General features: G+C 38.6%; 1 protein-coding gene across 1 annotated transcript in view; it reads right to left on the bottom strand.

Annotated features, from left to right (window-relative positions):
* The window catches only part of BAZ1B (bromodomain adjacent to zinc finger domain 1B), a gene marked incomplete at its 5' end in the record, with an annotated part of 70,085 nt that overhangs the window by 46,037 nt on the left and 7,872 nt on the right, over window positions 1–16,176 (bottom strand). The window contains 4 exons of the mRNA XM_084250488.1: window positions 1,843–1,964; window positions 3,846–4,047; window positions 9,805–9,949; window positions 12,742–12,858. Of these exons, the coding sequence (XP_084106614.1) occupies window positions 1,843–1,964; window positions 3,846–4,047; window positions 9,805–9,949; window positions 12,742–12,858 (586 nt within the window). The remainder of the gene's footprint in view (window positions 1–1,842; window positions 1,965–3,845; window positions 4,048–9,804; window positions 9,950–12,741; window positions 12,859–16,176) is intronic.

Here is a 16,176-nt window from a genome sequence, read left to right as displayed (position 1 = left end):
ATGGACAATCATCATTAATTACTTTTACAGGTCCAAAAAGAGGGAGGATACATAAAGGTTTATCAATAAAGGATTCAATTTTGTAATTAAATACATCCATATAATGGATGGCCATGTATGGCCATGAACGAAGATGATTCTCGGGATAATTTATCAGATTCATCTAGGGTGCTATTAAAATGCAGGTGTTTGGGCATTATCCAAAACAATGAATCAGAAGAATCTCTCTCTGGTGGTAGAATCTGGGACACCATATTTTTAATAAACTTTCTTGATGAATATCATGCATACTATAATCTGAGAACACATATGCATTTTTAGAAGACAATTTAATGACATTACAGATGTTTCTACACAGTAAATGAAAAACATAAGTTACAAAACAATGATTAGAGTATTCCTACTTGTAAAAGTCAATGAAGTTAACCATCATTAAACACATCAACATTTACCAATTATTATCTCTGAGTATGGGATTAGATATGTCATTGTTTCTTATATGTATTTATATATTTCCACAAACAGTATTTACCATATGAAAAAAGCAAATTCAGACTTATCAATAAGAATACAAATGATAATTAGAACATGGTTGAGACTACCATGCAGTTTTTCAGCAAGTTTTAAGTTGCTGAACAGGAAGTAAAAAAATCAGTGAAAAGTTGTATTAAAATCCAATTTTCAGGGGCCTCCCTGGTGGCGTAAGGGGTTAAGACTTAGCACTACGAAGCTTTTGGCAGCCATTGCAGCACAAGTTTGATCCCTGGCCAGGGAAGTGACCCACATGGTGCGGCAGACCTCTCCTGTCTTGCCCGCTGCTCCCCTCAGCAGTGTATTTCAGTAGATCCACCTGCTCTGCTTCCCACTGTCTCTGATGAATCCGCTCAGCCCCCGTACTTCTGGCATACACCCCAGTTTTTGTATGCATAAACAAATAAAAAATAAATCTTTAAAAGAAATCCATTTCTCAAATGTAAAGAAATCCTAACAATACAGTCATATCCTCAGATGACTGTAAACAAATGAGACTATAAACAAATGAAATAAAATGTGCCAATATTGTGAAGTGGGAAAAAACAATATACTAAAGAAACAAAAGATCTGAATTATAATCCTTCTCAATTTCATTTCCTAAGTTAGGAGCTTTGAAAGAATTACTAAACATTCCAGGCCACAGTTGTTTCTCCTGTAATTAATAATTAAACATGAAGATAAATGTTCGCAGTACCTTCCACACCCAGCTTCTAACTTAAAATTTTACACATACAAACAGACGTATGAGTGCTTGAAATATACCATATTTCATGTACTTTAAGATGTTATCACTAAAAGACAGTATCTTCTTGACAACTTACTTTAAGATATATCCTAATTCTGGAAGTGTTAAAAAATATGAAAGGTGAATATTTCAGAATCAATTTAGTACTTCCTTAATTTAAAGGTATTTACTGTTTCAGATTACTAGTACTACATATTCTTTATAAAGCACTGATTAGTGATGACTCAATTTTTGAGTTTATTTATAAATTACTCTGCTTTTAACTGGGAATAGCTATTTCCTTGGGAAAGTCATCAGTGCTGAGAACAGATCCTTATTTTTCAAACCGACTTTGAAGCTCAAATGCAAATTATTCTTACATCCTGGTAATTCCTACAAAAAAGGAAATGTACTATCTCCTAGGAAAGAAAATATAATTTAACTTAAAGTCATAATAAAACCACTCAGAATTTGTTACAGAAACATTCATTTACATTTTGTAACCTATTTTCTGTGAGGAAGCTAACCCTTTCTAAACAACATCTACTACTATGGAAGTGGTTTATGCTGGAGAGCCAACTAACCTTGTCTTCATTTTGAAGTTTCACATCATATTTGTGAGGCAGAAATTTTGGAGGAGCCCATCTCCTTTCTCCTTTTTTTAATGAAGTAGGGAGTTTTCGTGGAGATCTTCGTGCTCTGTCATCTAGTCAAATCAATAGAATATTGGTGAAAATAATTATCCTTTTAATTCTATTTATTCATTAACAATAATCTTATTAGCCACTCTGCATTAGGCAATGAGGAGACACAAAGATGAATCAAAAGTTCTTACCTCAAGTAGCTAAAGCATGAGAGGAACTAACATGTGAATACAATGTGGTAAATACTATAACAGAAGCTAGTATAGAAAAATATGAGAAGAGAAGCAATGTCTAACTTAGTCTGGAAGATAGGCAGGAAAGACTTACAAAGAATATGACTTCAGAGATTGCAAGTAATGAAGTATGAGTGGATCTCATCTACAGTGAAATCTCATCTATTAGCAAAAAATCAGACTGAAGAGGTAAGAAGGGGTCAAATTATGCTGAAACTGTATACCATTTAAAGAGATCATAAATTTGTCTTGTGGGTACTAGAGAAACAGGATTTTTGGTCTAACTAAATGTACACTTTGGAAAGCCCACTAGTGTGAAAAAAGAAAATGACACTTTCAGCAGTTAGAAGCTGAATAAAATGGGAAGATGAAACTGAAGATGAAATCAGGAGATAATATGGTAAATATCTAAATGTAACTGGAATGGAAAGAATCAAGAAATACTTAGAAGACAGAATTTGGTAACAAACTAGATGTGGGAATTGTAAAGCTTTCCAACTTTAGTACCTTAGAGACTGAGCAGATGAAAGTGTCATTAACTGGCAGAGAATAATGAAAGAAAAGCTTATTTACTTGCCTTGGAGAATCAACATAAAAAGTGATATGATTAATTTAGCTTTATTTGTGTTAAATATGAATTAGGACCTCCCTGGTGGCCCAGGGGTTAAAGTCTCAGCACTATCAAGCTATGTCACCAGTCACTGCTGCACCAGTTCAATCCCAGCCAGGGAGCTACCCACACGGCACAGCAGACCTCTCCTATCTCGCCCACTGCTCCCCTCAGCAGTGTATTTCAGTAGATCCCCTGGTATGCTCCCCACTCTGTCTCTGGTGAATCTTCTCATCCCCTGCACCTCTGGCCTGCATCACAGTTCTTGCATGCATAAATAAATCTTTTAAAAAGTAAATAAATATGAATTACCTGGAACAAGTGAAAATTAGGTCTAGAATTATAGAATAGAAATTAAAGTTGATCGAGGCGTGGAAATCACCAGTCCATATATAAAGAGTCTAAACTGTTGGCATAGATGAAATACAGTAGTCCCTAGTCCCCCATCTTGTGCTTTTGCTTCCTGAAATTTCAGTTACCCTAAGGCCAAATGCTGCAGTCCAAAAATATTACATACAATAAAATTTTGAGACCACAAATTCACGTAATTTTTATTACAATGTATTGTTATAATTGTTCTACTTTATTATTATTGTTAATCTCTTACTGTGCCTAATTTATAAATTAAACTTTTTTTTAAGATGTATTTTGTAGAAGAATTGGGGTGTAGGCCAGAGATGCGGGGGGGGGGGGAGGGGAGGATTCCCCAGAGTGGAGAGCAGGACATGCAGATCTACTGAAATCCACTGCTAAGGGGAGCAGTGGGCAAACGAGGAGAGGTCTGCTACAACGTATGTGGGTTAACTTCCTGGCTGGGAACTCAATGCAGGCCGTCTTGGTGATAGCACTGAGACTTAACCCCTAGGCCACCAGGGAGGCCCCATAAATTAAACTTGATCATAATCATGTATGTACAAGAAAGTATCAAGATTTAAGTTTGGATCCAATTTGTGGATACTTCCATTGTTTTCTGAATTATAAATGAACAAAAGTATGTCTACAAAGTCAATGACAAATTTAATTGCTAAAGAATTCAGTAAGATTTGGGTACAAAAGATAGAGTCACATAACTCACTAAGAAAAACTAGCATCATACATACTAATACTCTCTCTCCTTCCTTCATCCTCTTTCACAATTGCCTCCTTCTTCTGATGTTCCTGAGCAATTTGGCTAGAATTCTCTTTGTCACTTGAGGGAGAATCACAGGCACCATCAGATTTCTTCTCAGTGGACTCTTCATCCACTTTCTCTAGAGGATGAATCTTCACAATCCTCACCTTGAGCATTTTTTCCTTCCCAACCTATAAAGGGGACAGGAGAAGAAATCACATATAACAAATAAGAACTAAAAACCCAATGATAGTATTTAGGATATATTATCCAATATATACCCCACCTCACTTCAAAAAAACTCATGGAAACTCTAAATAGTCAAATATGTTTTCTTCTATCTTTATTTCTCAAACCTCTAGATTGAAGTATGACATCTTAAAAAGTAAAATGGTGGGCCTCCCCTGGTGGCGCAGCGGTTGAGCGCTGGGCTGCGAAGCTGCCTGCAGCCTCTGCAGTGGCGGTTCGATCCCCGGGCCCAGGCAAGGTTTCCACATGGTGCGCAGACTTCTCCTGCCATGCCTGCTGCTCCCCTCAGCAGTGTATTTCGTCAGTCTGCCTGTTCTGCTTCCCGCTCTGGTGAATTCTCTCACCCTGCCGTGCTTCTGACTGTACCCAGTGCTTGTATAAATAAATAAATATTTAAAAAAATAAAATAAGACTCAAGGGCGTCCCTGATGGCCTAGGGGTTGAGTCTCAGCACTAACACCCCTAAGGTCTCAGCCTGATCCCCAGCAGGAAGCTAACCCACAGTGCTCCGCAGACCTCTCCTGTCTCACCCACTGCTCCCCTCAGCAGTATATTTCAGTAAATCTGCCTGTTCTGCTCCCTACTCTGTCTCTGATAAATCCTCTCACCACCACGACCCCCATCCCCTGGCACCTCTGGCCTGCACCCCAGCTATATGTATAAATCTTTTTTTAAAAAGTCACTGGAATTTTATTACAACTGTGTTGTAATTAAACCTATTCAAGAAGAGTTAACATCTATTTGGGAAGACCTGACATCTCAGCAATATAATTTTTTGGTTTTTTAAAAAGATTTTATTTATTTTCGTGTAGAACTGGGGTGCAGGTCAGAGATGGGGGCAGGGTGGTGAGAGAATTCACCAGAGACAGAGTGGGGAGCAGAACAGGCAGATCTACTGAAATACAGTGTTAATGGGATCAGTGGGCAAAACAGGAGGTCTGCTGCGCCATGTGTGTCAGCTCCCTGGCTGGGATCAAACTCAGGCCTTTGCGGTGGTAGCGCTGAGACTTAACCTGTAGGTCACCAGGGAGGCCCAATATAGTTTTGACATCCATACATAAGGTATACCTCTTTATTTTCAGCAATAATTTATAATTTTTAGTGTATAAGTTTTACATATCTTTTTATCAGATTTATCCCCAGGGTTCTCATATTTTTTGATATTATAAATGGTACTGAAATTGTTGCTAACAGACAGAAATATGATTTTGTGTATTTGTCCAGTATCCTGATGCCTTGCTAAACTCACTTTAGTAAGTGCTAGTAGATTTTTGGTGGATTCCATGACTTTTTCTACATAGACAATAATGTTGTCTACAAGTTAAAACAACTTTACTTCCAGGGCCTCCCTAGTGGCACAAGGGGTTAAGCGTCAGCACTATGAATCTATCTGCAACTACTGAAGCACGAGTTCAATCCCCAGCAGGGAGGTGACCCACATGGAGGAGCAGACATCTCCTGTCTTGCTCATTGCTCCCCTCAGCAGTGTATTTGAGTCAGTCTGCCTGTTCTGCTCCCCAATCTGTCTCTGGTGAATCCTCTCACATCTCCCTCCCCACACTGCTGGCCTGCACCCCAGTTCTTGTATGCATAAATAAATCTTTAAAAAAAAAAAAAACTTTACTTCCTTTTCAATCTAGATGCCTTTTACTCTTTATTTTTTAAATTGTTTTTCTTGAGTATATACCAGGCTAGATCCTCTAAGACAAGAGACCATACATTCAGTTTAAAAAAAAGAAAAAAATTATTTATTTATTTATACAAGCACTGGGTACAGTCAGAAGGGCAGGAGGGTGAGAGAATTCACCAGAGCCAGAGCAGGGAACAGAACAGGCAGACTGACGAAATACACTGCTGAGGAGAGCAGCGGGCGCAGCAGGAGAGGTCTGCGAGCCATGTGGGACCCTTGCCGGCGGCCGGGTATCAAATCAGCGCTGCAGAGGCTGCGGGTAGCTTCGCAGCCCAGCGCTCAACCGCTGCGCCACCAGGGGAGGCCCTATTTTTTTTTTTTAAGATTTATTTTATTTATACAAAAGCCGGGGTACAGGCCAGATGTGCAGGAGGGTGAGAAGATTCACCAGAGACAGAGAAGGAAACAAAACAGGCAGAATGACCAAAATACAGTGCTGAGGGGAGCAGCAGGTGAGACAGGAAAGGTCTGCTGCGCTATGTGGGTTGCTCCAGCACTACAGAGGCTACAGACAGCTGCACAGCGCTGTGCTCAACCGCCTGCACCACCAGGGAGGCCCCATTCAGTTTTTAACTACTAAGACTGCTGTTTGCTGAAAATCATTCTGTAAATATCTTTTATCAAATCGAGTAAGTTTCTAATTGCAGTTTGTGAGTTTTATTCGGAATTGATTGATGATACATTCTGTCAGATGCTTTTCATGTGTAAATTGAAGCAATCATATTGCTGTTCTTGTTTATCAATAAGAATTACAAAATTCAGATAAGCCCCACTTGGTCATGATGTCTTTTCTTTTAATGTGTTAAAATTTGAAGTTGGGTTTCATTTGTTACACCTTAATTAAAATTTTCAAATCAATGACCATAGAGGAGTTTTATAAACACAGACTTTTTTCTTAAGTCTGTAGATTTCTGTTGTAATGAGTTTATAAGTGGCTTTTCTATCAGGGTAATGCCGATTTCATAAAATGAGTCACAAAGAATTCCCTCCTCTTCTATTTTCTGGAATAGTTTATACAGAATTGGTATTATCTGTTCCTTTAATGTCTGGAGACTTTACTAGTGAAGACATCTGGGCCTCTGGTTTTCTTTGTTTGGTCATTTCACTCAACACGTTAGGACTGATTTTAACCAATTTTTTAAAAAACATTTATTTATTTATGCATACAAGAACTGGGGTACAGGCCAGAGATTTGGTGGGGTGAAAGGATTCACCAGAGACAGAGTGGGCAACAGAACAGGAAGACTGATTGAAATACACTGCTGAGGGGAGCAGCGGTTGAGACAGGAGAGGTCTGCTGCACCATGTGGGTTGCTCCCTGGCCAGCCGGGGATTGAACTTGTGCTGCAGAGGCTACAGATTGCTTCACAGTGCGTTGTTTAACCCCTTGCGCCAGCAGGGAGGCCCGATTTTAAACAATACTGTTGAGCCAAAAGATGTTTTACAAGGACCTATATCTCACTACAATTTTTTCAACTACATTACTCTTTTCTCATTCCAGTATGTACCCAGTACCTCCTATTTCCTTGGGGTTTAGAAGTAGTAAAGTCTCTCCATTGTTTTTTTTTTTAAAGATTTATTTATTTATTTATACAAGCACTGCGTACAGTCAGAAGCGCGGGAGGGTGAGAGAATTCACCAGAGCCAGAGCGGGGAACAGATCAGACAGAGTGACGAAATACACTGCTGAGGAGAGCAGCAGGCGCGGCAGGAGAGGTCTGCATGCCATGTGGGACCCTCGCCGGTGGCCCGGGCTTGAACCTGCGCTGCAGAGACTGCAGGCAGCTTCGCAGCCCAGCGCTCAACCGCTGTGCTACCAGGGAGGTCCTAAAGTCTCTCCATTGTTGATAGCCATGGAATATTTAACCTTTCCTTATTCGTTTTCCTTTACCCACATCAGACTGTTGTTTGTTGTCTCTAGTCCCTTTATTAAACTCAATTCAATTATGCTATTTGAATATGCCATCTGTTTCCTGCCAGGATGCTGACTGATTTAAAATGTATGTAAAACCCTTCTGTGATCGCACAGACATTAAAAATATAAGCAGCAGCTAGGAGATACAGGGAGTCACAGTAAATTAAAGAACAAGGACTTCGGAAAGAGACAGACATAGAGACAAACATTTGAATCCTTGTCCTACCAATTACTAGTTCTTCTTGGGCTACTTACACTATACCCTCTTATCTCCTGACTCTTAAGAGGCTTAAAAAAGGCGTACTTGCTTTCTCAGTCTCCTTGCAGCTAAAGAATGGTTATGTAAGTCATGGTCTAGCATTAACATGAAAAGATAGAAAAGGGAGCATAACAGAGATATGCTTTTGGTAAAAATTCTTACTTTGCTTAGTTAAGCATTTTCTCACAGAATAGTCACAATTTCACACAAAGAAGCAACAAAGGTAAGGACAAAAACCTAAGAGGGTGGAGAGAGGAGAAGTGGCAAAAAAAAAAAAAAAAAAAATCACTAAAGCTATAAAGTCCCTGCAATATTTTTCAGGCTCTATATCAAACTTAGAACTGCCTATCTCTAAGACTTATTATGTAAGATAATCAAATATCTTCCCTGCTTATTAAGCCAATATAACTCAAAGTGCTCTCGCCAGAGTATTTGCATTAGCATAACCTGGAGCTTTTTAGAACCACAAAATTTTAGGACCTCTCCTAGACCTTCTGAACTAAACTCTCAGGGAATGAAGCCCAAGGATGTATATTCCGGGGCCTCCCTGGTGGCGCAAGAGTTAAGACGCAACCTATGAAGCTGTCCGCAGTCACTGCAGCATGAGTTCGATTCCTGGCCAGCCAGGGAGAAACCCATATGACAGCGCAGACCTCTCCTGACTCGCCCACTACTCCCCTCAGCAGTGTACTTTGGTCAATCTGCCTGTTCTGTTCCCCACTCTGTCTCTGGTGAATCCTCTCACCCCCCACACCTCTGGCCTGTACCCCAGTTCTTGTATGCATAAATAAATAAATCTTAAAAAAAAAAAAAGAATGTATATTCTCAGGCCCTCCAAGTGAATTTATTTAGGATGAAATTTGAGACATAAAGGCCATTATTAGTCAGCTACTAAATTACATAAAGCTGGAATCACTCCTTCCTACCTAGTCCATTATATCAACGTGAGCAAGTTACCTGAATGTGTTTACCACCAGCATTTCTGTGCAGATTCTATAAGATTATAAACACTATCCCAGTATTCTATACATATTGATATTAACAAATGCAAGCTCCTAAATCTTTGTTTTTTAATTAATTACACAGGGGTTGTTTTAGAATTATCTTTTAGTAACAGTTATCCTTGAGCTATTTGGCTGGAAAAGCAAAAAAACAAGTTAAAAAAAGAAAAAAGTCAACTTGCTCACTATTGTAGCAGAATGAAATACTTTTGCTTATTCGTACCATAGATTTAGATTAAACACATCTAAAAAGTCTTTTAAGGGCCTCCCTGGGGGTACAGGGGTTAAAGTTTCAGTGTTATCAAGTTGTTGCCAGCCACTGCAGCATGAATTTGATCCCTGGCCAGGGAGCTAACCCACATGGCACAGGACACCTCTCCTCTCTCACCCCTCAGCAGTGTATTTCAGTAGATCCCCCTGTTCTGCTCCCCACTCTGTCTCTGGTGAATCCTCTCAACCTTTGCACCTCTGGCCTACAACCCAGTTCTTGTATGCATAAATAAAGAAAATAAATCTTAAAAAAGTCTTTTAAATAAAGTATGAAAAAAAGTACAGGGAAAAAAAAAAAGCCCAAATGGCAGTCATCAAAGAGGGACAGAACAAGGAAAACAAGGGCACAAATGCACACACAGTGTAGCAATTTTTGTATTAAACATCCTCAATAATGAATATGGTTTAAAATTTGTCGCTTCTATAGTATTTGATATTAAGTAAAGCAGACTTCAAATGTAACAGTTTTACATACAGATAAATGCAGTTTTTAACATGCTGGAAGTTCCAATCCTAACATATGACTAATGAGTCAAATCAATTAAAAAAAAAGTAGATGTTTACCTCAAAGTCACATTCTTCTCCCACAGCATATTTGGTCATGATCTCTAACCAAGCAGAATCTACTAATTTCTCTAAGGAAGCTGTGTTATGGTGAACCATTTCCAGAACAAGTTTTTCATACCAGGCAGGGAACTCCTCCTTCAAACTAAACAAATATGTTTTTAGTTACCAAGAAAATGCACAAAACTTATCCAAAGATTTAATGCAGGTCAATTCAAACACTTCTTTAGTAAATATATACAAGGTATCAGGGAATACAAAAATTAAAGACTATGTGGGGTACACAGGAGAAAGAAAGAACTTTTAAATAATTTTATCAGATTGAGCTAGCCAGTTAAATTTTTCAGCTGTAAAATTAAAATAGACATGTAATTTGTAAGGTTAAACATGTTCCTATTCATTTAGCCTTTAAAGATTTTTTTCTTGCTAGGTATGAACTGCTTAGTCATATCTTTTGACCATTTTTTTGAATAGGAGGAAAGAACTTGTTATATTTGTATTATGTCTCAATCAATTAAATGTTTTCATATGCATTCAGTCACTTAATTCTCACAAAATCTTATATCTAGAATTTTATGAGTAAGGAAATAAATCAGTCATGGCCAACAAGTTAAAAACATAACTTGAATTCGAAAGCCCTTTGCAAAGTAAAAAAACAGTAATAAGCCACTTTTTAATGACCAAAATAGCACAAATGAATTTTAATTATTGTATCTACTATGAGCAAATGAATACTACAAAGTAATTGTAGTAGTAGTAGTAGTAGTAGTAGTAGTAGTAGTAGTAGTAGTCTGTTTCAACTCTTTTGGTAAATAGTTTGACAATTACCAAAACTTTCATATAGACTCAGAGATATTTATTGCAGATGACTTACTGTAGCAGAAAATTGGATACAACCCAAAACGTATCTGACTTGACGAGATAGTCTGATATTTATGTTGCAGGATTATGAAGGGAAGTTTCAGGCATGACAACATTCACAAGTACAAGTATTAAGTTTATTAACATATTACAATGTGGTATATAAGGAAAAATTCTCACTGTGCTATTTAAAACTACAAACTTCCTCCTCATTAATTACAATTAATTAAGTCACCAGGTTATCTGCTATTCCTCAGTCAAGACCTAGTCTCCCTGCCTTTGTTAAAGTTATTACCTCTGCCCCCTTTTCCACTATCTCCCCCACAATCCCCCTCCCCTGGCTTAATCATCCTTCTAAAATGTCTTCAGACTTTAACTCCATGAGCGCTTTTCTTGGCCCCTGTAAACTTATTCTCTTTCCATTAAGCCTCCCAATCACTTAGCCTACAGATTTCCTTAACTCATTCATACACTACTTCCAGATAAATCTTTGCAAAGCTCAATTCCAATCATCAAAATCATGTGCCTCTCATGTCCACACAGTTGCCCTCATAATGTTCGCTGAATTAAATACAAATGTCTGATCTTGTCTTCTATTATTGGATAAACTATCCTTCAAGTACTAGGAGGAATGTAGTCTTCTTCATGAAGTCCCATAAAGTTTTCCCTAAAAAGTCCAGGTTAGTCTCTCTAGTCACTAAACTCCCACTGCACTTTTATTTCTTTTTTTGATTTTGAAACTGAATTCTCTTATTTGCTCATAACAATTTTTCATTTGATTCTCTCTAGGTTTTTCAGGTATATAACCACATTTCATCCAACAGTAACTGACTTCTTCCTTACTACTCTTTATATTCTTTAATTGTTGTAGATTAATGGTGTTTAATTTACGTAAAATTTTCACACATATACTTTTTTGTCCCAAAAGATATCTCAAGAGGGTGACACTATCTCTATCTGCAAAGAACAGTAAATGCTTTTATAGTGCAAAGGATTGTGCCTAAACACTGTAACCAATACAAGAATAAATCAAGTATGAGTCATGCCTTCAAGAAGTTGATAGGCTATTTCCTACAGAGGTCCTAACAGCCACGAGACAACTCCAGAGTGCCGCCCAATTTTACATAAACATTTTACTGGAGCACTGCTACCTCCATTTGTTTACATCTTATCAATGTCCACTTTCACTATACAACCTCAGAGTTGAACAGCTGAAGCAAAGACCACATGGCTACAAACTGAGATATTTACAAACTGGCACTTTACAGAAATGGCTAGCCAACTTCTGTTCTAGTAAATTAAACAAGGCATACACATAAACAACAATAATTCAAAATGGAACAATGTAAGGAACCCAAACAAAGAAGAAACAGGAGTCAGGTTAACAGACTTAACTCATTATTATTCAGCAATGGAGCCATTACTAGAACCCAGGTCTCAACTGAACTTACAACAGCAAAAGAGCGGAACAGTATTAGATTACTGAACTGTATGTTCTCTGCTTATCTGCTATCAAGAGAAGTCAATGACAAGTCTACAGAAAAAAACTTCTATTTCAAACTCCCCAAAATAGTAGTTTAATTATCCTTAATTCCTGCTTATCTTTTGAATACTCCTATTGCCCAAATTTTGTGTTTTCTTTGAGCAAATACTCAATTAGGCACTTTGTACATATATAGGAATTTTTAAAACACGTAATTCAACCATCCCACTCATAAACTGTCTTTAAGCTGTGTAATTTTTTGATAGCTGCTGTAAATACCATTTTAAATTTTAAATAACCACAACTAAAGAAAACTTTCTGTTATTTCCATATTACTTCTAGCTTGTATCAGTTACCTTTACCTAGAACCACATTTCCAGAGTATTTAAAAGGTAAAAAGTGCAAATACTTAAAAAGTCTAGAAAATACCTAATTAAGTACACACACAATTATATACACATTCCACATGCTTTGTAGAACATATGCAACATGCCATAAGATAAAGGCACTGGGGCACCAATATATCATATGATTATAGGGTATTCCAATTTATGTGAAGATAGTGCTTGAAGGACAATGTTTCTGTTACTTACAGTTCAGCAACTTCCTGTTCCTCTTCCCAGGCCTCCTTGTGTGTTAGCTGACTGCTTCCAGTACTCTTACATGTCCAAATGCGCTCACTGTACCTTTCCAAGCGGGCTTCATACTCTCTGTTAGCAGTAGTTCAGGAAAACAATATTCAAGCAACAGAGATAAATAATCCACACATAAAAATGTTTATCACAGATATTAAGAAATATTTAGTGTCCTTTCTATAATGTATATCATGAGAAGATAAAACTGAAATAAAAGTCTTCAATTGGCAAATCCAAATGCTGTCCACAGACTCTGCAGTGCAGGTTCGATCCTGGGGGCCAGCTGGGGAGAAATCCACATGGTGCGGCAGACCTTTCCTGTCTTGCCCACTGTGCCCCTCAGCAGTGTATTTCAGTAGATTTGCCTGTTCTGTTCCCTGATCTGTCTCTGGTGAATCCTCTCACCCTCCCGCACATCTGTCCTGTACCCTGGTTATAAATAAATAAATCTTTAAAAAATAAATATAAATCAATCAAGCTTTAAAATTTATAATAATTTTATAAATAAATAAATCTTAAAAAAAAAGATGATTAGAAGTAAAGTATGATTAGAATGGTTTGTCCTCTTTCTGTCCTCATTGCCTCAGTGACCAAGAGAAGGAACAAATGGTTGTGCCCAAAAACCTGAAGCTTATTTGCTATACCAACTGAACCCCCTGTGTGCCCAAGAATAAGACCACAAAGAAGCTTGTCATTCAAAACATAGCAGAGGCTAGAGTCATCAGGGAGATTACCTAAGTGTCTTTGCCTATGTGCTTCCCAAGCTGAATGCACAATCATAATACTACGTGAGCTATGCCACATACAGCAAGGTACTCAGGATCATTCTCATGAACGACTGAACACCGTCCAATTTAGATCTGCAGGGGCTGCATTATAACCTCTACCAAAGCCCATATAAAGTAGCTAAGTTTCCAAGAACTGAAGAAAAACTGTCCTCTGGGAAAAAATAAAATGGAAATTATACTTAAAAAGTATAGCATGTCATGTTTACAAATACAATATTAATATTTTAGCACAAATGTAGTTTCTTAAATTCACCCAAGTTTCATTTCACAAGACACGTGCGGTACTAAAATTTTCCCCCAAAATATGACATATATGTCAAAATACAAGTAAGAATTTAAGGTCGGGGGCCTCCCCTGGTGGCGCAGCAGTTGAGCACTGGGCTGTGAAGCTGCCCGCAGCCTCTGCAGAGCCGGTTTGATCCCCGGCCACCAGCAAGGGTCCCACATGGCGCGAAGACCTCTTCTGTCGCGCCCACTGCTCCCCTCAGCAGTGTATTTCGTCAGTCTGCCTGTTCTGTTCCCTGCTCTGGCTCTGGTGAATTCTCTCACCCTCCCACACTTCTGGCTGTACCCAGTGCTTGCATAAATAAATAAATCTTAAAAAAAAAAAGAATTTAAGGTCAGGACCTCCCCTGGTGGTGCAGTGGGTTGAGCGCAGCACTGTGAAGCTGTCCGCAGCCTCTGCAGCGCAGGTTCAATCCAGGCCAGCCTGTGAGAATCCCACATGGCGCAGCAGACCTCTCCTGTCTCGCCCCCTGCTCCCCTCAGCAGTGTAGTTTGTCAGTCTGCCTGTTCTGTTCCTCGCTGTCTCTGGTAAATCCTCTCACCTCCCACACCTCTGGCCTATATCCCAGCTCTTGCATGCATAAATAAATAAAATAAAAGTAAATTCCAGGAGATGGGGGAAAATAAAAAACAAATTCGATAAAGCCCTAAAAATAATTCTGTTATAATACCTAGTCTTTATGTTGTCCCCAATAATACTGCATTCATAAGCCATTTACCAGTCATTGTTGGAGGGGAGGGGGAGAGACAGAAAAGAGGAAAGATACAGGATGCAAACATCACTTAAGTTAATGCCATATATATGGTAACTCTCCATATAATCTTTTTTTTAAAAGATTCATTTTATTTATACATTTTATTTATGCCAGAGTACAGGCCAGACGTGCGGGAGGGTAAGGATTCACCAGAGACAGAGTAGGGAACATAACAGACAGAACAACCGAAATACACTGCTGAGAGGAGTGTAGTGCATGGTTGCTAGTGAATTCCACTTAAGATTGTTTGGAAAGCAGACCCCCCTGTTGGCGCAGGTGGTTGAGCACAGCGCTGTTAAACTGTCCGCTGCCTCTGCAGTGCCAGTTCTATCCCCGCTAGCCCCAGAGCAACCCACATGGCAACCCACATGGTGCGGCAGTAGTGTAGGCCAGAGGTGTGGGAGGTGAGAGGATTTACCAGAGACAGCGAGGAACAGAACAGGCAGACTGACACTGCTGAGAGGAGGCGAGACAGGAGAGCTCTGCCGCACCATGTGGGTTGCCATGTGAGTTGCTCTGGGGCTAGCGGGGATAGAACTGGCACTGCAGAGGCAGCGGACAGTTTAACAGCGCTGTGCTCAACCACCTGCGCCAACAGGGGGGTCTGCTTTCCAAACAATCTTAAGTGGAATTCACTAGCAACCATGCATATTCAAATACAAATGACAACATAATTTTATTTTATGCAGGGCAACAGATGTTATGCAAGGAAACAAAAATGATATCACAACTAGAGAATTGGCTGCCAATCTCTACACTTTCCAAGCAACATTTTGCTTGGAAATAAAAGTATTGTAATATTACCTTCACAACTAAACAAGTAACTCATTTTTAATACATGAATAATTTTGGTTTCCCAGGATTATGATCAGTGAAAATACAAACTATAAGGACAAATCCACAGACAATCCAAAGTAGTATTTTTTGCTAATTGTACAAGTACCTTCCCTCACTTTATCAATCTCAGACTCTGCCCAAAGCAATCATCTATTTTTCATAGCAGCTAGTGCTAATATTTAAATGATAAAACAAAGCAGAGCAACAGTAAAAATTAGTAATCACTTTCATATAAAGGGATGTAAATCCAATCACTAAAAAATTATTAAAATCTATAAAGAGAAAAGAAAATAATAGCATGTCTTCCATAGGGAACTATAATCAACAAGATGCATCTATTTTTATTTATGTGTTTGCATTGAGGAATAGAAAGTAAAATAAAGACAGAATCAGTAAAGGGATTTACTTAAAACATTCAAAAAGTTTAATAACATTCTAATACAGTATTTAGTAACATTTAAGAAATTCACTATGTAATTAGAGAGAACGCAAGATTAACAAGTATGTCCTAAAAACAGTGAGTTCTTATTAGTCGTCATTTTTAAAAGTAGTAATGTGCCCATGTAAGCCAACAGCATACAAGACTGGTATCACTTGAATGCCTCAAAGATATCTCAATTCCGGTCCTCCCTGGTGGCACAAGGGTAAGACGTAACCTACAAAGCTATCCACAGCATGAGTTCGATCCCCAGCCCGGGAGCTACCCACATGGCACAGCAGACCTCTAC

Source organism: Talpa europaea (genome assembly GCF_964194135.1).
Source record: "Talpa europaea genome assembly, chromosome: 12".
Taxonomy (NCBI): domain Eukaryota; kingdom Metazoa; phylum Chordata; class Mammalia; order Eulipotyphla; family Talpidae; genus Talpa; species Talpa europaea.
Note: the sequence above shows the minus strand (reverse complement) of the source record. Positions and strands in the feature narration are given on the sequence as shown.